We start from the raw sequence: 24,675 nt of genomic DNA on the forward strand, positions 1-24,675 counted from the left end.
TGAAAAATGCTACATATATTTTTTAATGTTTATAAAAAACTAGTTTCAGAGTGCACTTTTTAAAAATATATACTAGTATTGCCTCATGCAAACTATAAAAATGTAATTTTCAAAGGAATAGTAAAGGACAACGGTTAGTAAGACCAGAGAATACAGCCCTTAACACATTTAAATACCTTTGCTCTGGTTTGTGCCAACCACAAAATGTTTTATGCAATACATTATTAAAGTCATTGGAATTCAGAAGCCATTTACCCACCACAATGATTCATTTTCATGTGCAGCTTATGTCACATAAATGCATATTCTCCTGAAGCTGTCCCATATAACCTTTATATCATCAATAAATAAATCCCTGTTAAATCCACCTTAATTATTGATGACTGTGGCCTATTTAAAATTCAGCAGTCGTACCCTATTTAAGCATTAAAAAAAACAACTCCGCTGAGCTTTGTTTATTAGGACATGAATAAGAGATCGCCTGCAGTGTGTCATGTTAAATCACGTTCATCATGATTTTCTACTGTGAAAACTCAGATCCGTGTTGATTTGGATGTAATGAGTGTGCGAGTGTCAGTAAAGCAGATCTGCTTCGGTTTGACTGTTTCTATCACGGCCTGAGGCAATATTGCTTGTGCTGTTATGTCATCCTAAAAAATGGAGAGTTGCATAATGAACTGAAGTGTTCTGGATATGAAATTCACATCGATTTTAATCAGCCAGCAACGTTTTGTGTCTAGGGCTGCATGATAGAGATACAACAAACTAACATTGTAATTTTCTTTTATTGTAATATAGTTGGTAATGAATCTGTATGGAAATACTTTTTGAAAAAAGCTAAAATGACTTTTTTTCTCCACAAATGGCACAATCTCATAAGGGGCTGAATAATTTATTATGAGTAATCAGAAAGGAAAAAAATATATAAAATCCTCCACATGAGTTTCTAAACGCCACATTTTAAAATAATATGGCTAAAATAGTCATATTTATTAATTTATATTTATGAAAAAAGGTTTATATATCCTAATAATTACTTTTTCTTAACTAAAAAACAATAAGTATACTTAACTTATAATCTATTTTCGAGAGGATCACATGTTTATGATTGACCACAGCCGGTCCTGCATTAGCAATCATATGATTTACCAATCAGATGAATCCAAACACACATAAATAGTCAGATTTCTTTACCTCAGTCATCTTCGCCTTGAAGAATCCCCTCTCCATCTCTACTCATCCCCCTCTTTAATTAAGAACAGGGTGGCATGGTGGCTCAGTGGTTAGCACTGTTGCCTCACAGCAAGACTAGTTCACTAGTTCTAATCCCAGCATGGGCCAGTTGGCGTTTCTTTGTGGAGTTTGCATGTTCTTTTAATCTTCACATGGGTTTAATCTGGGTAAATTGGCACTGTATGTGAGTGTTTCCAGTACTGGGCATTCACCGCATAAATGCTGTATAGTTGGCAGTTCAATCCACCATGACAACCCCAATAATCAAAGAATAGGCAAACCCAACAAATTCAGGGGGGCTCTCGAGACCTACCTGAGCTCAGACTCCCCTTTCTCCTGATGAAATGTGAGGGAGCCCCGGGCTCAAGGATCTTCTGAGCTCTGGGACAGCATGCCAAACACGCTTTATTATCAATCATCAGCTAAGTGTGAACTCTTAAATTGTAAGCTATAGACCACATTCAATAAGTTTTTTGACCACATCAGTATTATAAAATATTTTGTAAGGAGTTTTGCAGTGATTGCATTTAAAAAATGTTTATATTTAATTTTTAATCATATTGTATTCTTTTTTCTTTGCCAAATATATTTTTTAGCACTTTGTGCAGATACAATATCATATACAGTGGGGGAAATGCATATTCAACATGTCAATTGAATAAAAAAATAATAGGAGAAAGTGCTTAACTAATGAAATGTATTTAATACTTTATATAAAAGGCTTTTTTTGGTGATGGGAGCTTAAAAACGCCTCTTATATGGAGAATTAAGTCACATGCATTGCTCAGGTGTGAGTTTCTCACAGACTTTAACTGAGTGTAAATATTGTGATGGTTCTGTGGGTCTCGTCTATCAAATCTGAGCTTTAATTTGTATTTTCTATTGGATTGTAGTCAGGTGATTGGCTGGGCCATTCTACAGCTTGATTTTCTTTCTCTAAAAGCATTTGAGTTTCATTGTCTGTGTTTTGGATCCTTGTCTTGCTGAAATGTTCACCCTGGTTTCATCTTTATCATCCTGCTAATGTAAATGTTGGACTGAAGCAGCTGATATCAATATAAGGTGATGAAGTGCATAGTGTTGCTGAAGAAATACTGAGAGATTTCAGCTGCTGTCTGGGCTTTCACTGCCTTTCTCCCTTTCTTCATGTGTTCAATACTTTTTTCCTGTTGATTTCATTTTGTTAGACATAACTTTATTTGTGAACTAAACAGATTTGTTTTCTTTTCATATATGATTTTTTTGGTTGTTACTAACATATGGTGAGAATTTCAAGTCAATGGCACCTTTAGAAATATGTTCTGAGAAAAATGGTGACGTGTCTAATACTTATTTTCCACGCCTTATATACATACAAAAATAAGTAAAACACTGTTCTGCTTTTTTACAACCTAGAAATAATGACCATAAAAACAATGTAGCTATTAAATAACAGTAAATGTAAAAAGTAATAATAATAATAATAATCATATTATATTCAGAAAAGTTTAAAAACGTGAGACATTCTGAATTGTAATGTTTGACGTTGCAAATACATGTTGTTGTTGATTTTTTTTTTGAGGAAATAATCAGATATACTTATGAACTACAGTTATGTTTTTATTTTTATTTTTAAATAAGCTTCTATATTAATATTGAGACTAAAATAATATTAACTAATAAAAGACATTCAGTTTTTTTTTTTTTTTACTGTGTAAGTAAAAATAAAGATGACTAGTGCACATCCCTGGTCATTTTAAATACAGCATCCTATTTAACCTGAATAATAACAACATGCTCGCATTTCATTCTTGGCTTAAAACATTCCCCAGAGTAAAGCTATTCAGTAGAAACACAATCTCCTGTAAAGAGGACCCTGTATTCAGAACAGGCACTGAGATGGCCAGCGGTCTTAATTTCATTCCATTTCCGTTGCATTTCTTCAGCGGTCGTATTGGTTTCTAATGTGTGTGATTAGATTAAAATCAGTATTTACACCATCACAGAGTATCCGTTTCCATTGACTTCGGCTGGTGTTTTTGCATGTAGTTAAGTTCAAGAGCTTATTAAAACATCTGAAGTGCTATATAAAGTATAAGTATACACTGCCGGACAAAAGTCTTGTCGTCGATCCAAGTTGTAAGAGCTACAAATAATAAATTCACTTCTAGTTGATCATTTGGAAAAGTGTCAAAAAGTCGATGTTTCAGATGAATCATCTGTTGATCTACGTCCCAGTCATCACACATACTGCAGAAGACCTATTGGAACCCGCATGGACTCAAGAATCTCAAAGAAATCAGTCCAGTTTGGTGGAGGAAAAATCATGGTTTGAGGTTGCATTCAGTATTCTGGCGTGCGAGAGATCTGCAGAGTGGATGGCAACATCAGCAGCCTGAGGTATCAAGACATTTGTGCTGCCCATTACATTACTGACCACAGGAGAGGGCAAATTCTCCAGCAGGATAGCGCTCCTCATACTTCATCCTCCACATTAAAGCTACTGTAAGCAAAAAAGGTCAAGGTGCTCCAGGGTTGACCAGCCCAGTCATCTGACATGAACATTATTGAGCATGTCTGCGGTAAGATGGAGGAGGAGGCATTGAAGATGAATCCAAAGAATCTTAATGAACTCTGGGAGTCCTGCAGGAACGCTTTCTTTGCCATTCCAGATGACTTTATTAATAAGTGATTTGAGTCATTGCAGAGATGTATGGATGCAGTTCTCCAAGCTCATGATGGAGTCAGACACAATATTCATTCTGTTTGCACTGCAGCATGACTCTATATTCTATACTGGACATTATTTCTGTTAAGTGACAAGACTTTTGTCTCAGCAAAGTCAGATGTTACTGTCCTAATTATATAATTAAAAATCAAGGGATGGTCTTTTTTTTTTTTTGGTAAAATAAGCGTAATCTAGAGGCCTTTACCTTTTATATAAGCCACTTCTGATACTAAATGATCAACTAGAAGTCAAGTTACTATTCGCTATTCCTAAAATTTAGATAGGCGACAAGACTTTTGTCAGGTTGTGTATAAGTATAACTTACCTCAACTCAATTATAAAGGACCTTACATATATTTAAAATAATAGTATTAGTAATGAGATAATTTATTTTATTCATCTGATGTAGTTTTTATTAAATTATTTATGTATTTTTTTGCACATTTAAGTATGCTGTTCATTTTTACATTAAAACAGGGACGTCCAGACTCGGTCCTGGAGGGCTGGTGTCCTGCAAAGTTTATTTCCAACCCCAATCAGACACAGCTGGCCTGGCTAATCAAGCTCTTACTAGCCAGTCTAGAAACATCCTTGCAGGTGTGTTGAAGCAAGTTGGAGCTAAAATCTACCGGACACGGCCCTCTAGGATCGAGTTTGCACACCCCTGCATTACAATATCTGTTTGTTTGTCACACTTTATTTTTAGGTCCAATTATTGCTATTAATAAACCAATGACCTTTGCCTCACTCCTAATTTGTTGCTTATTAATAATTAGTAAGGTAGTCGGGTTTATTGGGATTATGGATGTAGAATAAGAACATTCAGAATATGTATACATATCAGAATAATATACAAATCATAACATGTACTTTATAACTACAAATAAACAGCCAATATCTTAATATATAGGTAATTATATATAGTTAATAGTGAGAACTGGTACCTAATCTAAATTGTTACCTGTATGTGCTTGCATTGAACATGCTTTACATGCATATTAAATCACTTTGTTTCATTTAAATTGATGCAGGCACTAATTTCTTTTACATGCACCATGTAACTGTATATACATCCTTTTAGTGCATAAAACCAGTTCCTCATTCTGAGATATGTACACAGCTTTTATGTCAAGCATTTATTAATGAGATTCATGGCAAATTTTCACACCTGTCATAGTCTACATGCTTAACTTAAGCAGATTTCCTTCTATTTTTGCTCCCAAAAAAATCTAAATAGTGTTGAAACTCTGAGACGATTCATTTTTAAATCCCATTCCTTGATTCCCTCTGTAAGCATTTGTCTGTGCTCAGCAGCTTTTTCCCCTTATCTATAAAGCAACTGTTCATTGAGGAGTCTAGAAGTGCTGGTGTGAGCGTGAAATGAGTCTTAGAAGAAAAAAAGTCAATGTTTCTTCCTCTTGACCTCAGGATGTGGATGTGGAGCAGTCAGTATTTAAACTCCTCAAAGGCTTTTGGCTCGCTCCGGCGGACAGACGGTGAGCTGAGGAAGGAAAGCTTTTCCCCTATTGAAGAAAGATGGAGTATTTAGTTCCCTTTCCGAGTCGGATCTGACCTGCTGTCCGTGGCGGGAGGGAGGAAGTGTTAATGGCTGAACGCCACCGGAGGCTCTGTCTGTCTTTAGTCAGGGAGTTTCCTCAGGCACGTCCTAAAGCTCTCCTTGCTCTGATAAAAGCGTTATATATACTGTCAGACATAGAGCTTGAGTACTCTTATGATAATAACATTCATCTTTTAGCTGTCAGACTTATTGAGCTCATCAGTAGCCCAAAGTGTGTTTCTCTGTTGTTAACAGGTGTTGAGTGTGTGTCAGTGTAGTTTTTGTGCTGTAAAAAGGGTTTTCATAGCTGGCAGGTCCAAATTGGCTCCTAAGGCAACTGTTGTACCCTAATTCTGTACAGTCTTCATGAAAATTGAAAATAGTTCATTCGTTTTTCATCATGTTGGGGTCATTTTAGAAACAAATATAGAATCAAAACATAATTTAGTTTTTTTTCTGTTGTTAAAATGATCACAGGTCATTTTTGACAGGAGGATTTAATACTTGCATATTCGTAGATTGCAACATTATATGACCCTGAATAACAAAATTAAGATAGAGATCCACTGATGTTTGGTTTGTTAGAATGGGTCAGTGCTTGACTGAATTAAAACCTTTAACAATCTACAATCTGAGGGTTAAAAAAAATAAATATTGACAAAATATTGACTTTAAAGATGTCGATGTGAAGTGCGTTCAGCAATACGTATTACTAATAAACTAATTTGACTTTTATACATATATTTACTGGAGGAATTTTACAAAATATCTTCACAGAAGAGGATCTTTTCTTAATATTCTAATGATTTTTGGCATAAAAGAATGCTAATTATGAATCATACACTGTATTTAGTTTTTTGCCAAAAATGTATTTGTGTAACATAAACCTGGTTTTGTGCTCCTGAGTGGCATATTTTTTTATTGCCAAACAAAACATACATTGTCAAATAAGCTTACTGGGCAGATTTGGTGCGCATCAGAAAAAAAAAGATTATTTTGACCAAAAACTGTATTTTTGGCTTTCTGGGCAACACAAGACTGGTTTTGTTGTGCAGGGCGGCATGGGATTTATTAGATTTTATGAACATTAAAAATCACTTTTTGCTCTCAAATAAATGTATTGGGTAGATTCTAGACGTAAAACTTTCATTTTTCTCTTCATGGAAATAGATTTTTAACAATTACTGATAAACCTGTTGTGAGCTCTGAAGTTTGTATTTTCTTTCTACTGTACCCATTTGATTGCATTAATTTAGCTCGTGTCTAAACAAATACAAATACATTACCCTGCACACTTCTATCAATCAGTGAGCTAAGAGAACATTAGCTCCACCCCAAATAAGTTGCTCACTAAATACTTCAATGCTTGTAAATGCAAACGTCCAATAAGCTTGAAAACATTTTCATTGATACAGCCAATAACCTTAAATAACCACTTACATTTCTCTTATTTGATCGTGTCATTTGCAAAGCTTCATGAAACTGTACATCTTTCACTCATTTTAAAATCTTACTCATTACTTTACAAATTTACAGAGTTTGTAGTTGTGATTCTGCTTGGTTGGTTTGGTCCATGGGTTTATGATGGTTTAATGAAGTCTTTTCTAGAACATTCCTATGAATGGGGAAAATACTATGGAAGCAGCGCTGCTGAGAAGTGGGTGGGCACTAATGCACACTATCGAGTGCCCTAGCAATCACCTAGCAACATATATCCTAGCAACCTAATTATATCCTAGCAACCTAATAGTGATATTCAGTCCTTTTTTCCGATGTGACTTAAGAATCTTGGTTAGAAAAAAAAAACGAGGGCCTTTTTTTAAAATAAATGTATTGATTTACCAAACCCAACATGTCTTATTCATTCATTTATTTTCTTTTCGGCTTAGTCCCTATATTAATCAGGGGTCACCACAGCGGAATGAACCGCTAACTTATCCAGCATACGTTTTACTCAACGGCTGCCCTTCCAGCCGCAACCCGACACTGGAAAACACTCATACACCTGCATTTACACTCACACACTACAGCCAGTTTAGCTTATTCAGTTCATCTATAGATCATGTGTTTGGACTGTAGGGGAAACCCGGGAGCACCTGGAAGAAACCCACACAAACACGGGGAGAACATGCAAACTCCACACAGAAATTCTAACTGACCCAGCCGAGGCTCGAACCAGCAACCTTCTTGCTGTGAGGCGACAGCGCTACCCACTGCGCCACCGTGACACCCTCAATCATGCATAATTTTTTTTCTTTAAAACACTTAACTGCCTTAGTCTTTCTTAAATATGAATTATTTATAGGCGGAATTTAAGCAAAAAAAAAAAATGCTTATTTTATATCCTTATAAAACAAGGAAATCTCACAACAGGGCCAAGGTTGTACGAGCCAGCTATTGTAATTGTTTTAAACAAATGTATTCTTCGACAAAAAGGTTTGCATTTGTACTTTGCGACTAGTGATGTATAAATGCAAACCTTTAATGCAAACCACTTTCGCTTAGATGACGCACAAAATTATCTTCCGACAAGCAGAAAATAAATGCAATCGAAACAAACACACACTTAGTATAAAATAACACTCACGAGAGTCACTCAAAGTCTATAAATCCAAAATGACTAAATGTAAAATTGGTAGAGGATGAGAAATGAAGACAACAGCAATATGACCTTGAAGGTTTTTTTCTCTGAATACTCAGGCTCTGTTCATCTCAGAGTTTAATTTGCAGATGACTGTGGGGATAAAGGCAGATTGATTTGCTGAGAGTTGTATTTGGGTGTTGTGAATCTTTGGTGTGTGTGTGTGTGTGTGTGTGAAGGTATAAACCTCCAGCTGTTCTCTGGTTTTAGCAGTCTGAGTTTTCTCACGCGGGCCGCATGTCATTCCCTCTGACCCTGCACAAACAGCTGGCACAGGCTGCTGCCCACATACATCACACATGGCCATTACAAATAAATGCTTTTTCACTATTGTGTCCATAAACCCTAACTAGAATCTGTTGACAAATGTCTGTGTGTTTTGGTTTGTTTCATTTTTGTTTTGTTTTGTGATGTTTGGAATGGTGTTGTTGCAGTTTTTTTCTGTTTTTTCTTTTTTTGTTTTGTTTTGTGACATTTTTTAATGTGTCGTGTCATGTTGTTGCATTTAGTTTGTTTTGTTTAGTGATGTTTTGTATTGTTTTTTTTTGTATATTGCTTTGTTTTTCGTTTTATTTTGTTTAATTTAGTTTTTTTGTGATGTTTCAAATTTCGTATCGTGTTTTGTTTTGTTTTGTTTTGTTTTGTTTTGTTTTGTTTTGTTTTGTTTTGTTTTGTTTTGTTTTGTTTTGTTTTGTTTTGTTTTGTTTTGTTTTGTTTTGTTTTGTTTGAAATTTTGTCACATATTTGTGTCCTGTGATGTTGTTGCGTTTTGTTTAATTTTGTTTTGTTTATTTATTTTTGGTTTTCGTATCGTTTAATTTTGTTTAGTTTCAATTCGTTTTTGTTTTGTGACGTTACATATTGAATTGTTGCATTTTTTTTTTTTTGGTTTGTTTTGTTTTGTTTTGTTTTACACTTAGCTGATGATTGATAAAGCTTGTTTAGCATGCTGTCTCAGGAGAGAGTCCTGAGCTTGTGAGATCCTCGAGCCCTGGGCTCCCTCCTGTTTGCAAGGCAATAGGGGAGTTTGAGCTCAGGTAGATCTCGATAAACTTTCCCTGGCTTATTTCTGGCTAATGACAGATATGGGGGGCTGAGGAGAGGTGTACTTGCTAAGAGTTTGGCTTTGGTATCAATTTTGGTGTGTTTAATTTACTTAGGTTGTGTGTTTTTGGACTGTGGGATGAAAGGAGCACAGGGAAAACCCACTCGAGCTGTGGGAGAATGAGCAAAACTCCACACAGAAATGTCATCTGGTTTAGTAAGGACTTTAACCAGAGACATTCTTGCTGTGAGGCAACAGTGCTAATCACTTGGCCGCTGTGTCGCCCATCTGGAAAGGAGGGGGAGTAGTGGTGGGTCGGGGGGGGGTTCTTAAAGAGGAAGATATTGAGATAAGAAAACTCCGGTTCTTTATAGTGAGTTAGGAATCATCTGATTGGAGAATCAATCATGAGCTGATGTGGGAGCAGCTGAGAGCAATCATAAGCACGTGATCCTCTCAAAATTAATTTATAAATAAACTTTTTTTGACATTTTTTGTGTCATGTGATGTTGTTGCAGTTTGTTTTGTTTCATCTTTCACAATCCTTCGTGCCATCCTTTATAGAAAATAGAAATGGTGAAGAATGGGGAACAATAGATTATCATGACAATAGAGAAGCTGTTCATCTTCTTTCTGTCCTCCAGAAAAGAGGACCTATTATGCCCCTTTTTACAAGATGTAATATAAGTGGCTAATGTCTCTAGACGTGTGTGTGTGTGTGTGTGTGTGTGTGTGTGTGTGTGTGTGTGTGTGTGTGTGTGTGTGTGTGTGTGTGTGTGTGTGTGTGTGTGTGTGTGTGTGTGTGTGTGTGTGTGTGAGGTTTCAGCTAAAAATACCACACAGATAATGTTTTAGAACGTTGAAACTGCCCTTTTTAAGCTTTGATCTAAATTGTGCCATTTTTGGTTACTGTCGCTATAAATTCAAATGAGATTTTGCTCTTTTAAAAAGAGGGCTGAGCTACAAATGCCTGTGTGTCAGCATAGTGGCAGATTCAAAAGCGAGACTGATGTCGTATGCTAATGAGGGAGTGATTGTCACTAATGGGTGGGGCTTTTCCCCTCTGATGAAACGTACACAGTGAAAATGTCAATCAAAGTGTTTCTATCTAGTGTGATTTATAAAAGATACAATGAATGCATCTTTACTGTTAGATGCTGATTATATTCACACACTGCTGCCACACAACTGTGTTTAAACCGTGACTTTTGTATAATAGGTCCTCTTTAAGACCCATCTGGCAATTTTCCAACCCCTGACCTTAAAGATCCAAAAATAATCTAAATAAAATAATTAAATTACCTGTCAATTGAACAACTGCTGTGTTGAATGTCAGACAGGTGTTCTCCATCATTATGTAAAACACTGGGTTTCATCAAACCGAGAGCAGGGAAACTCCTCAGCGGAAGTTATTTAATGACTGTGTGTGTGTGTGTGTGTGTGTGTGTGTGTGTGTGTGTGTGTGTGTGTGTGTGTGTAAGGAGGGAGACTGGGCTTTAAGGTCTTGTGTTTGTACTTGGGTTTTGCTGGACACGGTTTGCTGGCCGGCTTCCCCGAGACCTGTCTAATCCTCTTATTTATTTGAATTACTCTAGAGACATTTAGCGTTCCTCCCTCATCCGCTTCCTATGCCGTACTGGACACATGGATACCGTCTTTTCCAGGCTCGGCCTGCAGTTTGACTGTAGTAAACAACCTCAGTCTGCCAAATCTCTTTCATTCAGAAAAAAAGGGCTTGAGTCCTTTCACAGTAGTAAAAATAACATGTACATCAATGGCATTACTTAAGTTATTAAGTTATTTATTAGTATTAGTAATATTATAGTATTAGTAGTGTAGGATTAGTGTTATTTATCATCAGTAATTTTATAATTACTAATAATACAACTATTAGTATTAATACTTATGATATTACTATTAATATACTACTTACTAATATACTAAACTATAGTAATATACTATACTACACAATACTGCACTACACTATATAATATAACATACTAATATGCTATACTATATACTATACTATAATATAGCATATTATGTTAATATATATATATATATATATATAATTGTATATGCATAAAAGTGTACTCTGGCTTTTAATTTTTGAAAATTGTATTTAATTTTTTTTTATTTGCTGTATATATAATTTTGTGTTATATATAAAACTATTAGGCGAGGCAGTGGCGCAGTAGGTAGTGCTGTCGCCTCACAGCAAGAAGGTTGCTGGTCCGAACCTTGGCTCAGTTGGCGTTTCTATGTGGAGTTTGCATGTTCTCCCTGCCTTCGCGTGGGTTTCCTCCGGGTGCTCCGGTTTCCCCCACAGTCCAAAGACATGCGGTACAGGGTAGGCTAAATTGTCCATAGTGTATGAGTGTGTGCGTGAATGTGTGCGTGTGGATGTTTCCCAGAGATGGGTTGCGGCTGGAAGGGTATCCGCTGTGTAAAAACTTGCTGGATAAGTTGGCGGTTCATTCCGCTGTGGCGACCCCAGATTAATAAAAGGACTAAGCCGACAAGAAAATGAATGAATGAATCAACCAGGTCAACTTATAGCCATTTAAATTATTTTTAATAATAGAAAAAGTGTATAAAAAAAAATAATAATAATAATGATAATATTGATAATAGTAAAAGTAATAATAAAACAATATTATTAGAAGTAGTAGTAATATTAGTAGTAATACTAAATAATAATAATAATAATAATAATCACTTGATGTGTAATTATATTTAATTCTATGTATTTATATATCATTTATTTATGAATTTTTGATTTGTTTATTATTATTATTATTATTTTGTAGTATTAGTTTTACATTTATTGGTAACTACATTAATAAGATAAGTATATAATAATAATAATAATAATAACAATAAACATAATAATAATAATAATAATAACAATAAACATAATAATAATAATAATAATATTAATAATAATAATATGTCTATGATATATATATATATATATATATATATATATATATATATATATATATATATATATATATATATATATATATTTATATATATATATAACATTTTAGGAACCATATGCTGGTGGCTCAGTGATTGGCACTCAAGGTCAATGGTTCGAGTCCCGGCTGGGTCAGTTGGCATTTCTATGTTGAGTTTTTGAATAAGCTAAATTGTAGATGCAGCTGGAAGGGCATCCGCTGTGTAAAACATATACTAGAATAGTTGGTGGTTCATTCTGCTGTGGCGACCTCTAAAATAGAGACTAAGACGAAGGAAAATGTAATGAATGAATAATAGTTTTTTATTGTCATAAATAAATATTGCTTGATTTATTCACCATCTTCATGCACTGTTTATATAGCAATAAATAAATTGCATGTGTCATATTACTGTCACAGTAATTCAACTAAAAAGCTTTAACTCCTGATGCTTGGTTTAAAATATATTCAAATATCAATGTAAGAAATTCCCAATCGGAGTTTACTTTGTAGTAGCAGGATGTGTAGTTTGTAGCGGGTTCACCAAAGGGCTTGTTTTACTGCCGATAGACTCATTAACATCAAACTGTGAGCAATTTTAATCTCATTTGCCTCCGGCTTTTCTCCGAGCGCCTGTGAAATGGACTGGAGCCAGAAAAGCTTCGGCAGGACGCAGGGTTTCTGCTCTTCCTGCGAGGATGAGTCTGTGCTCTTCCCAAACGGCTGGGATTTTCTTTGACCAGCTTTTTTCCACTCGCGGTTTCACCGCCCTGCCAACTGGGCTTTACTCCACAGAACTGCCAACACAAAGCCGGTTTATAAGAATGAAATGTGCTTAACAAATGGCTGTTCTCCATAAGAATGCTGAATGTAAATAATGTGCTGTGGTGATATTTGCAAGAGGGTGCTTTTAGGCAGTTTCACAGATTTTCAAAACTGGAACATTTCTGAATTGCACAAAATAAATGATAAAATTGTTGAGACATCCATATTCTTTTAAATGATTGTGTTATTTGTATATATTGTTGAAAAATATAGAAAAATATATATAAAATATAAAATAATAAATTCATTTTCCTTTGGCTTAGTCCCTTATTTATCAGGAGTCGCCACAGTGGAATGAACCGCCAACTATTCCAGCTTATGCAGTGGATGGCAAAAAAATAATTGTATAGTTTAACATAATCTTTATGAATTTTGTTACTTTGTTACTTATCTATCTGTAATTTTCTAAATAACGAATGCTTTTAGGCATTTTTGCAATGATTTCCAAACCTGGAACATCTTCAAACTGCACAAAATAAACGGAAAAATTGATGAAACTTCCAGATTTTTTATTTTTTATTTATTTTCTTTACTTGTATTGTTGAAAAAATATAAAAATAAAAACAATCAAATAATTGTATATTTTAATAAAAAATCTTCATAAATATGCTACTTAATTTTAAAATCTCTATTTGGTTTTCTAGTTAATGAAAAGTAATTAGCAAAATTGTTGAGACTTACATACATTTTAAAATGATTTAATTTGTATTTTTATTTGCACACTTTGTTGAAAAAATCTAGAAAATATGTAAATAAAATTTTAAAATCAAGCAATTATCGATGTTCATAATCATGATCTGGAATGTATGGTCTGAATGATTTAATAAAATCTTTATGAATATGCTACTTATTATATATATTGTATAAGTAATATAATATTTGCTAGCTAACGGGTGCTTTAAGCAATATAGATTTTCAAGCCTGGAACTCCACAAAACAAAATAATATGTAAATATTTTTAATTCATTATTTTATTAGAATATTTGAATATAAATTAAATTTATTAAATAAAAGGTCTAATAAACAGCACAAAATTTAATTTGTTTTATTGTAATGGTATATGGTTGAAAATATCTAAATAAGGCTGAAAACAATCAGATAATTTAATATTTGTATAAAATCGTATTCAAATATAAGAAAGCTGCTTATAATATTGTAATTATTTTTAATTTAATAATTAAATTTTTTTTACATATTAAATAATTGCATCATTGAGAAAAGCCCTTATATGGGTGGCAGAGGCGTTTCTGTTTGTGAAACTTGTGTCCGGCTGTGGTTTGTAATAATGGCCTGTTGTGCAGCAGACGAGTCTTCAAAGGCTCTATTGTGGCAGTGGCTGTTCTGTGAGAGCAGGGACGTCTGCGGCTCCACTGACCGTATTACACGTCAAACACTCTTAAAACGCTCTTTAACTCACTTTTACACGCTTCAGCGCTTTTCATCTTCTCTAAATCCCTTTGAAGGACATGTAACATCTGATCCACTCACCGACACTTGGACTTTGTGTCCAGTGTAGACAATTGGCACAAACAATTCAGTCATTTTACATCCTTATTTATTTAGTTATTTATGTACTTACTTATTTACTTTATATATGTTCAATTAAGTTTAATTAAATCATTCCTTTACATCCTACCTGGTTCATATAACTGCCTAGCAGCCATCTGGAACACCTTATAAAATCCCTGTAGCATCCCATATAGGACACATTATCAGCTGTCTAGAAACCCCATTGCAACAACATAGAACACCCTAGCAACCATATGCCAACCACTATTAATACTCTAGAAAATGCTGGAAACCACGCATCCATCCATTCATCCATCCATCCATCTATCCGTCCATCGTTCCAACTATTCACTCATCCATCCATCCATCCATCCACTTGAAGGCTGCTCTTCTCAGTCTTGTTTCAGGTTGTTGTTTCTCATTGGTCGGGGTGACAGCTGTGTGTTTATGAGGTCATCTGTCCTTTCATCATCGAAGCAGTGACATGTGTCTTTTGATCTGTCCGGACAGGTGTCCCCTTAGTCTCACATGTGTTGCAGAACACACATGCATTTGACACTACACACACACTAGACAGTACCATGCCATAAGCTGGAGCAGACATGGTGAAGAACACTTGTCCAGCCTATGATGATAATAATGACCTGTCCCTCATCACACTTTCATTTAAAGGTATTTGCACCACAGTCACTGCAGAGAGTGACAAGAGTGGGTGTTAGCAGGCCTCGTTTTTGAAATATAACCTACTTTAATATAGCAATACACTATATACTGCTCAGAACAACCTAACAAACATACAAAACACCCTAGAAACCACATATTAATGTTTTGATGCACCTTTAAAGCACCTTAGTGAACACATAGCAAAACCCTAGAAGAATAGGAATGTACTACTGTACATATAGTTTTTAGAGCAGCTTAGTAACCACATAACATCACCCTAAGCACCATTTAGCAATGCACTATGTATTGACCATTCAAGACCCTTTATATGTAACACCATAGATACCACATGGCAATGCATTAGATAAAGCACACATAACGCCTTAATAACCACATAGCATCACCCTAGAAACCACTATTAGAGTGCACTATAGCAATTAGCAATGCACTAATATATACACATTCAGAACTCTTTGTATATACCATTTAGAGTACCTTAGCAACAACAAAGTGACACATTACAAACAGCATAGTAATGCATTATAAGAACACCTTAGTAATAACACAGCAACATTCTACAAACCACATACTGTTGCAATTAACCCTGAAAACTTTTTAAACTCTTAATAACCACAAAACAACACCCTAGAAACCAAATAAAAGTGCTCTAGCAACCATATTGCATTGCATTATATATATATATATATATATATATATATATATATATATATATATATATATATATATATATATATATATATATATATACCATTTAGAACAGCCTAGCAACCACATTGCAATGTGTCCTATGCAATCCATTTAGAACATGTTAATAACTACATTACATATTAAAAAACTATGTATACGTCTTGGAATGCATATAGCCACACCACATAGGAGTGCTCTATAAGAACACATTAAAGAGGTGGTCCAGAGTGCATTTTTTTAAGGCTTGGTTGTGTTTACAAGATGCAAAGCAGTCTGCGCTCATGCTTCATTTGTAAAAAAAAAAAAAATCAGGTTATTTTTTCATATATCCTACTTTGATTATATACAGCTACTCTGCTAACATGAAAACGATCGGTCATATTTCCTAGTTCCTCTGAAAGGCCTGCCCTCAAGAGGCTCTGATTGGTCAGCTAACATAATGTGCTGTGATTTGTGGATCGGCTTACCAGTATGCGCCATGCCTCTAATAGCACACGCTGTGCCTCTGCTGTGTAAACACTGTCAGTCAGAGTAGCTGTTTGCCGTATCAGTTTGAGCCTGAATCGCACAGAAAAGGAAGAGGACAGCTGAACCTCACACCTGCTCTCTAATATAAAATCTGGCAAGCGTCTTTCACATATATTTGGGTTATAAGCATGTGTAAGTAATATGAAGCATTCACATATATTTTGCGAGTTTGTTATTTGAGATGTACGCAGGGAAAGTGGGAGCAAAGAGAGACACTGCAGCGCTGCTGAAGATTGTGGGTGTTTACTGGGGTTTGACGGATAAATATGAATCTGTAGCTAAATTGTTAGCAGTGCCAAACAGCATTCTCCATTGTTTACGTCCTCACTACAACATACCGTTAACACTAGACACTGTGCATGTACTGTAACTGATCAATTTTAACTAATAATAATGCTTACAGGTCGTAGCTCACAATCCACAGCTTCTTCTGTTATGGTTGGAAGTGCTCCTTTGAGGAGTTTTTACAACCCAGGCTCATTCTGGAAACGTAGCCCCGCGTACGTTTCTGGAGGCCGCGAAATACGTCCCGGGAGGTATGTATTTGTGCATTTTTTTGTTTTCGCAAATGCGCAAGAAGCTGCAGTGCATGCTTTTTCGTGTCTCGAGTGCCTCTTGCGAGCGCCATTCACACCCGCGCTGTTCTCACGTAAAGCTGCTGGAGTTTTAGTATTTCACCGAATTCTCACAACGTTATGAACTCGTTCGCTTTAAATTCTGCTTTTTGTCTTACCTGATTTCTGGAACTGCTCTTCCCCAGACTCGACCCCGGTCGTCGCCGGTCACAACGAGCTAACCGGACAAACTGGTTTTGGCGAAAAGCCCTCCACACGGAGGTGAGCCGTCAGCCGGTGAGCGCGATGAGGAGCAGCGTCACACCGCTCCGAAGCGTTTGCTTGAAAAAATTAAATGCAGCCATATGTACCTTCGGCCACGTAAATCGTGGTCTCCAAAAACGTCTGCGGGGCTACATTTTCAGAATGAGCTTGGGTTGAGTTTTTAGCCGAATCCAGCACTGAACTGGGAGAGATTCTGGAAGCTGTCCTTTGTCAAATGCTAGCTATATATATATATATATATATATATATATATATATATATATATATATTTTTTTTTTTTTTTTATAATTCTCTGGAACATAATTAAGATTAAATTGTAAGCTCTTCTCTCTTTGTGTCGTGTCCTTTGGAAGCCCAATTACAGAAACAGAAGAAGCTCTGTGGAAATAGCAGTGCTTAGATGGCATTTTAGCTTTCTCTGTTATAACATTACAGCACATCTGGCCACGCCTCTTCGCTGCGTGTGTGCTCGTGGTGAATACACGGAACCGGAAGCCCTTGTGATCTCACCAGCCCAGGTGTATTTTTTGTAGTCCCCAAACTTGGTTTGCAGTAGACTTTGCTAAGCCAACTCTGTAAAAGCCAATGTCTCCCTTTGCATTGAACTTTGAACATCTTACATTCAGAGATGTTGTTTTTTTTTACACATCTACATTACACATCAACTAAAGTCTAAAATATGACATCGCAGTGGACCACCCCTTTTAAAACACCCTAGCAACCACATTGCAATGCATTATATACAAACCATTTAGAACAATTGAATAACCACATAGCAGCAACACATTAATGATCTATATATACCACTTGAAACACTTCATGGACCACATAGCAACACCCAAGCAACCACATAGCATTATGGAGGCTACTTTTGCAGGGAGGAAAGCACAAGCTCATATAATGAATGCATAAGGAAACACTGACTCCTTTGAACAGTGATTTGTCCTCCTCTGAATCACTGATCCATTGACTCCAGCTCTCCTCGTCTTTCTCTTTCCAGATCTGGCCGCTTCGTACCTGAGAGGTCAGCGCAAATTCACAGAGGACGTCGACTGGTCTTACACAGGTGGGTGACGCTGGAACAAACGCTCTTATTGTGTGTCTTTAGAGTGGCTCAGACCCAAAAGCCTTAAAACCCTCACAGTGAGAGGCGGATAAGATGGCAGTAGATGGAGGTGAATAATGCCGGATCAGTGTCCGTCGAGCGGCACACACCACTCCGAGATTAGCTGAAAGTCTTAGACACTTTCCAGACACTCAAGGTTTTAGAAAGAGTAAGTGACTTTCAGGAGCGTTCTTGGCCTTGACTTTTGGCTTTTAATTCAGGCTGAAGGGTGCTTTGATTGGGGTAAAATATGAAAAAAAAATGTTGTGGCATTTTAATAACCACAGAGCAGCAACATAAAAACAAATACATATACTCACCGGCCACTTTATTAGGTACACATGTCCAACTGCACATTAACTCAAATTTCTAATCAGCCAATCACATGGCAGCAACTCTGAAGGCAAAAGGGTGTCCAACCCGTTACTAGTAAGGTGTACCTAATAATCCTAGCACCCATACAACAACCATATAGTATTATAGTGGCAATTTTTGCATGGGGAAAAAAGGCTAGGCGAGTTTATTTAAAGCGTACATTTCATACACAATGCTAATTATAAGTGCTTTACATAAAGAACAATAAAAGAAACAGCAAAATAAAAATATTAAAGAAATTTTTAATGATTTTAACATAAAAACTGATTAAAATGTGTTAAACAGATTATAAAAGAATGAAAGAGAAAAGAAACACATAATAGCGTGATCTGTGGAGCGTAGCACAGTGCTCATTCAGTAAAGGCGCAGCTGAACAGATGTGTTTTTAGTCTTGATTTGAATGTGCCTAATGTTGAAGCACATCTGATCATTTCTGGAAGCTGATTCCAGCAGTGGGGGACGCTGTTAGTAGCTGAAGGCGGATCCACCCTGCTTTGACTGAACCCTTGGAATTTTTTATTTATATTATCCTAATTCCTAAAGATCTGAGGGATCTGTTTGGTTTGTATTCAGTGAGCATATCTGTAATGTATTGAAGTTTTAGGCCATTTAGTGATTCATAGACAAGTAATGATACTTTAAAATCTATTCTGAATGTAACTGGGAGCCAATGTAAAGACCGGAGGGCAGGTGTGATGTGTTCTGATGTCCTAGTTCTGGTCAGAATCCTGGCTGAAGTGTTCAGGATGAGCTGTAACTGTCTGACTGTCTTTTTTTTTTATGAAGGCCAGTGAGGAGTCCATTACAGTAATCCACCCTGCTGCTGATAAAATCTTGAACAAGTTTCTCTAAGTCCTCACTGGAAACAAAGCATCTAATTCTTGCAATATTTTTGAGATGACAGTGTGCTGATTTACTTACTACTTTGACATGACTATTGAATTTCTAATCTCACTCCAGAATCACACCAAGGATCTTGACCTTATGTTTTGTTGTTTGACCCTTAGATCCAAGGTACGCATTCACCTCGAGAACCTCAACTCTTTTCCCAAACGCAATGACTTCAAGAAACTATGAAATAATGAGATATCACATTTCTAGATTGTACCAGTAGTTGAACAATGAAAAATAACTCTAAAAGATTCAAACACAATCCTAATGTAATGTTGTGTAATTTAGACCAGGGCCAGTATTTAAAATTTATTTAAAAGTACACTCAACTTTTAAAAAAAAAGCTGTTTTACGAGACCTCTAGGCAAACAGTTGAGCTTTACATTATTTTAGATAATTCAGCTGATTTCTAGACTAGGTCTGACAGGAGCATTTATAGCTTAGTTTAGCTTAGCGTAATTTATTGAATTGGATTAAACCATTAGCATCAAAAGATTTTTAATAAATTTCCTATTAAAGCTTCTGTAGTTATTTTGTTCACTAAGACCAACAGAAACTTACCATTTTCTAGGCTTATATGGCTATGAAATATACTTTCATTTCGGTATAATAATCAAGGACCTTTGCTGCTGTTCCATGGCTGAAGCAGGTGCAACAATATTACAGTAATCTACAGTTATTACAGCAATAGTACAGTATTACAGTAATACTTTGGAGGTGATTTATGACACAATTTGGATTTCCTCATTTAAGAACATGTTCAGAATATTTACATTGAATGGTGGCATTTCAATAGGGAGTTTACATTCAACACACATATGACATTAAACAATTTTCAAGAGAAGACATAATGATATGCACAATGGCAATAAAATCTAAGGGAAATCTTTTTCAATTAGTCTCATTTCCAAATTTTAAACTTACTGTGTTGATGTGGAAATCAATGATATTAACCGATTATGATTTAATTAATCATAGTTTCTTAGTTTTGCCAGTTTGTATTTGTAAAACCCCTTACACACCACATCCTACAGCACCTAACACCGGGATGAGAAATCAAACTCCATAACATAATCACTGACATTATTATAACTGCTAATGTTGCTCTCTGAGTTTGCAATGTGGGCAAAAACTTGTTTGTCTGAGTGTGAATTGTGATACTGGCTGTGTGTGTGTTGTGTTCACTGAGCCGAAACTAAATGAATTAACATGTGAAAGCCCACAGTTGATTGTGAGGCTCGGCACAGGCCTGTGGTGAGAGAGAAACACGTTCCTCTGTTTTTAACTCGGATTGTTTCTCATAAATGCTTCCCTCCTCAAACAAAAGCTGTCAAGTCTGAATGCTAATTTGCTCATAGACTCTCGCAAGTTCAGCTGACAGTCACATAGTGACTCCGTAACGCTTCACATTTACTCCTCGTGTCTGGGAAATGGCCTTTTTTTACTCTATTTCTTTTTATTATGGACTAATTGTGAATTAGATGTTTTGGTCTGGTCACCTGATTAAATCACAGCATGTTTCTCTCTCCCGGTGTGGTGTATTTTCACAGAGGCGCTTGAAAACTTTTTTTTTATTTTAGCCTCCTTTCTTCATGTCTAATCCGTATTAGCATCCTTTACTGTGGGAACATTTAGGCAAATGCAATGGACCAGATAGCTTTTCTTGTGAAAATTACAGAGTGTTTTGAATACGACTTGTGTTTTACATTTCATGGGAAAAGCAAATGCTGGAACACCTTGGAATTGTTTTTTAATGCATTTTATTTCATTAAAAAGATGCATATGCATTAATATATTCAATCGTTCATTTATTTTTCATCGGCTTAGTCCCTTTATTATTCATCAGGGTTTGCCAAAGTTTGCCAATGGATGTGCTGCTGTGGAATATCAGGGCTTCTCTGATGATGTCTCTTTGACAGATTGGGAGAAATATGATTAGCCACACCCCTCCCATCATTAGTTTGCTGCAAGTGAAAGATAAGAAGGAGTGCAAAATAAAACCCCGCCCCCTGCTCAATATTCAGTTTTAGTTGGAAATGCATCATTATACTGATGTAAAAGTCTGCAGCAACTTCCTGTTATTCAACTTCCTGTTATTATGGTTTAAAGTGTCTTGGTTTTGTTATAATAATTTAATAATTAAGCATTTTAGTAATCCTTTCAAAGAAAGAAATATAAGTTTTAAATGTATATTTTTGATAAATATTTCAGATTTTACTTGCATGTGTATAAATAATTAAAATAATTTGACCTTTAAGGCATTTCATTTGAGAAAATAAAATTTATATCAACAAATTATACCAAATGCACCATTTTATACAATTACATTTTGAGTTTGCATGTTCTCCGTGTGTTCGCGTGGGTTTCCTCCGGGTGCTCCGGTTTCCCCCACAGTACAAAGACATGCGGTAAAGGTGAATTGGGTAGGCTAAACTGTCCGTAGTGTATGAGTGTGTGTGAATGAGGGTATGGATGTTTCCCAGAGATGGGTTGCAGTTGGAAGGGCATCCGCTGCGTAAAACATATGCTGGATAAGTTGGCGGTTCATTCCGCTGTGGCGACCCCTGATTAATAAAGGGATTTATCCGAAAAGAAAATGAAATAATTTACCTCTCGTTTATATTCTTCATATAGTATTAATCAGTTGTTTAGATGAAGTGTGCTTTTGTAGAAATTTCCTTTTTTAATTCATAGTACCTACAGGGGCGGACTTAACCAATAAGCAAGGTAACCAGCCGCTTAAGGCCCCAGATGATTAGGGGGCCCCGAACAATGCCAAGAAGCCTATATTAATCATAAAGCTCTTTTATAAACTTTATATCACATGTTGTAAAACTATTTTCTTTAACTATTAAAGTTTTAATGTCATTACTTCATTTTAAAACCGGGGGCCCCCATGAACAGTGGACCGTTCCGTCCCTACTGTACATGCAAATATTAAAATCCAAACACAAATATGGCTAATTACCTGAACATAGTTTGTGAACTTTTTTTATTTGTCAATTTATTGTATTTAATTTTACATTAAGAAGATAAAGGTTCCACCTTAAAATATATTTTTAACATGTAGTTAATCTGCAAAAAAAAATCTACTTTCACAATCATCCAGCCTGTGCAGATCGTTGGTAAACACACAGTATGCTACCGAACTACAAAGGACTACAGATCCAGTCATGCACCACACACACACCGGTTTCTGATCCTGACTGTAAAAACACAGCCAGGGGATTGTTAAAGACTCATTACACGGACTATTTATGCGTTTCCCTTGCCTTGACTTGTCGTGTACTGATCTTCATCAGTTTTGCTTTTTTACGTTGTCTGCTGCCTGCCTTTTGACCATCCACCTGTTTATGACCATGTCTCTGGATTTACCCGTATACATCTGTTTGCTCCTGGGTTGACTGTTGCTAGCCTGACCATTCTCTGCATATTAAACCCTGCATTTGGATCTGCACTTTATCAGCATCCCTTCACATTACATCTACAGAGAAAAAAATAGTGACTGTTTTGAGTTTCAATGCTTGGGCCCCATATCTAGAATTGCTTAGGGCCCCCAAATCACTAAGTCCGCCCCTGAGTACCTCCACTCACATTCACACATGTTGTGCTTTCTCCTCCTCCTGTTTGTCAGCATTACTAACAGGAATCTGGGTGGAAAGTGTTGTGGGTAATTGTCTGGTGTAATCAGCCTGACTGTGTGTATGGATCAGGGTGTCATTGTGGAGGAGGAATCCACGATAATCGTTCCCATCTGTGATTTACGCCCTTATTCATTCCCATCGCCTCAAAGGCCAAAGAACATCCTACCTGTTATTGCAGCTCTCAGTCGTGAGCAATCAGACCCGCCTGATCTGTGCTGTTAGGAAAACAGAAATATTGAAAATGTCAGAGCAGCCCAGAGGTCTGCAAATCCTTCAGATGACTTCAGGCTCTGCGTTTATGCCACATCCGCGGATACGGTTACCATAGCAGCAGCCGCTCGTTTTGATTACAGTGTGTCTGTGTTAGCTCGTATGAGTGTGTTAGCATGTTTGTGTGTCTGTGTACGAACATGTGTGTGTCTGTGTTAGCATTTGTGTGTCTGTAAATGCATCTGTAATAGTGGCACATTAGTAAATGTGTCTGTTATCACAAGTGTGTGTGTCTGTGTTATCGTGTGTGTGTCTGAAAGTGCGTCTGTAATAGTGTCTGTAATAGTGGCACATTAGTAAATGTGTCTGTTATCACGAGTGTGTGTGTCTGTGTTCGCTGTGTGTGTCTGTTATCGTGTGTGTGTCTGTAAATGCATCTGTAATAGTGCCACATTAGTAAATGTGTCTGTGTCATCACAAGTGTGTGTGTCTGTGTTATCGTGTGTGTGTCTGAAAGTGCGTCTGTAATAGTGTCTGTAATAGTGCCACATTAGTAAATGTGTCTGTTATCACAAGTGTGTGTGTCTGTGTTATCGTGTGTGTGTCTGTAAGTGCGTCTGTAATAGTGTCTGTAATAGTGGCACATTAGTAAATGTGTCTGTTATCACGAGTGTGTGTGTTTGTGTGTGTGTGTGTGTGTGTTTGTGTTAGCTGTGTGTGTCTGTTTTATCATGTGTGTGTCCGTGTTAGCACTTGTGTGTCTGTAAACGCATCTGTAATAGTGGCACATTAGTTAATGTGTGTGTGTGTGTGTGTGTTTGCGTTAGCTGTGTGTGTCTGTTATCGTGTGTGTCTGTAAACGCATCTGTAATGGTGTCTGTAATAGTGGCACATTGGTATATGTGTCTGTGTTATCACGAGTGTGTGTGTCCATGTTATCGTGTGTGTGTGTCCGTATTATCGTGTGTGTCTGTAAACGCATCTGTAATAGTGGCACATTAATAAATGTGTCTGTGTTATCACAAGTGTGTGTGTGTCTGTGTTTGTGTTAGATGTATGTGTGTCTGTGTTATCATGTTTGTGTCTGTGTTAGCACTTGTGTGTCTGTAAACGCATCTGTAATAGTGGCACATTAATAAATGTGTCTGTGTTATCATGTGTGTGTGTGTGTGTGTGTGTGTGTGTGTGTGTGTGTGTCTGCATTAGGTGTGTGTGTCTATGTTATTTTGTT

General features: G+C 36.3%; 1 protein-coding gene across 17 annotated transcripts in view; it reads left to right on the forward strand.

The window, feature by feature from the left end:
- The window catches only part of ptprz1b (protein tyrosine phosphatase receptor type Z1b), a 93,351-nt gene that overhangs the window by 23,619 nt on the left and 45,057 nt on the right, over window positions 1-24,675 (forward strand). For all 17 annotated transcript variants that reach the window (XR_015942172.1, XR_015942173.1, XR_015942174.1 and 14 more), the window contains one exon: window positions 18,220-18,285. Coding sequence is in view for 6 of the 17 variants with exons in the window: in XM_087247896.2 (XP_087104022.2) it covers window positions 18,220-18,285 (66 nt within the window). In the remaining 11 variants the exon portion in view is untranslated. The remainder of the gene's footprint in view (window positions 1-18,219; window positions 18,286-24,675) is intronic.

The sequence above is a fragment of the Danio rerio genome, chromosome 4, assembly GCF_052040795.2.
Source record: "Danio rerio strain M-AB ecotype USA chromosome 4, GRCz13ab, whole genome shotgun sequence".
In the NCBI taxonomy this organism is placed as follows: domain Eukaryota; kingdom Metazoa; phylum Chordata; class Actinopteri; order Cypriniformes; family Danionidae; genus Danio; species Danio rerio.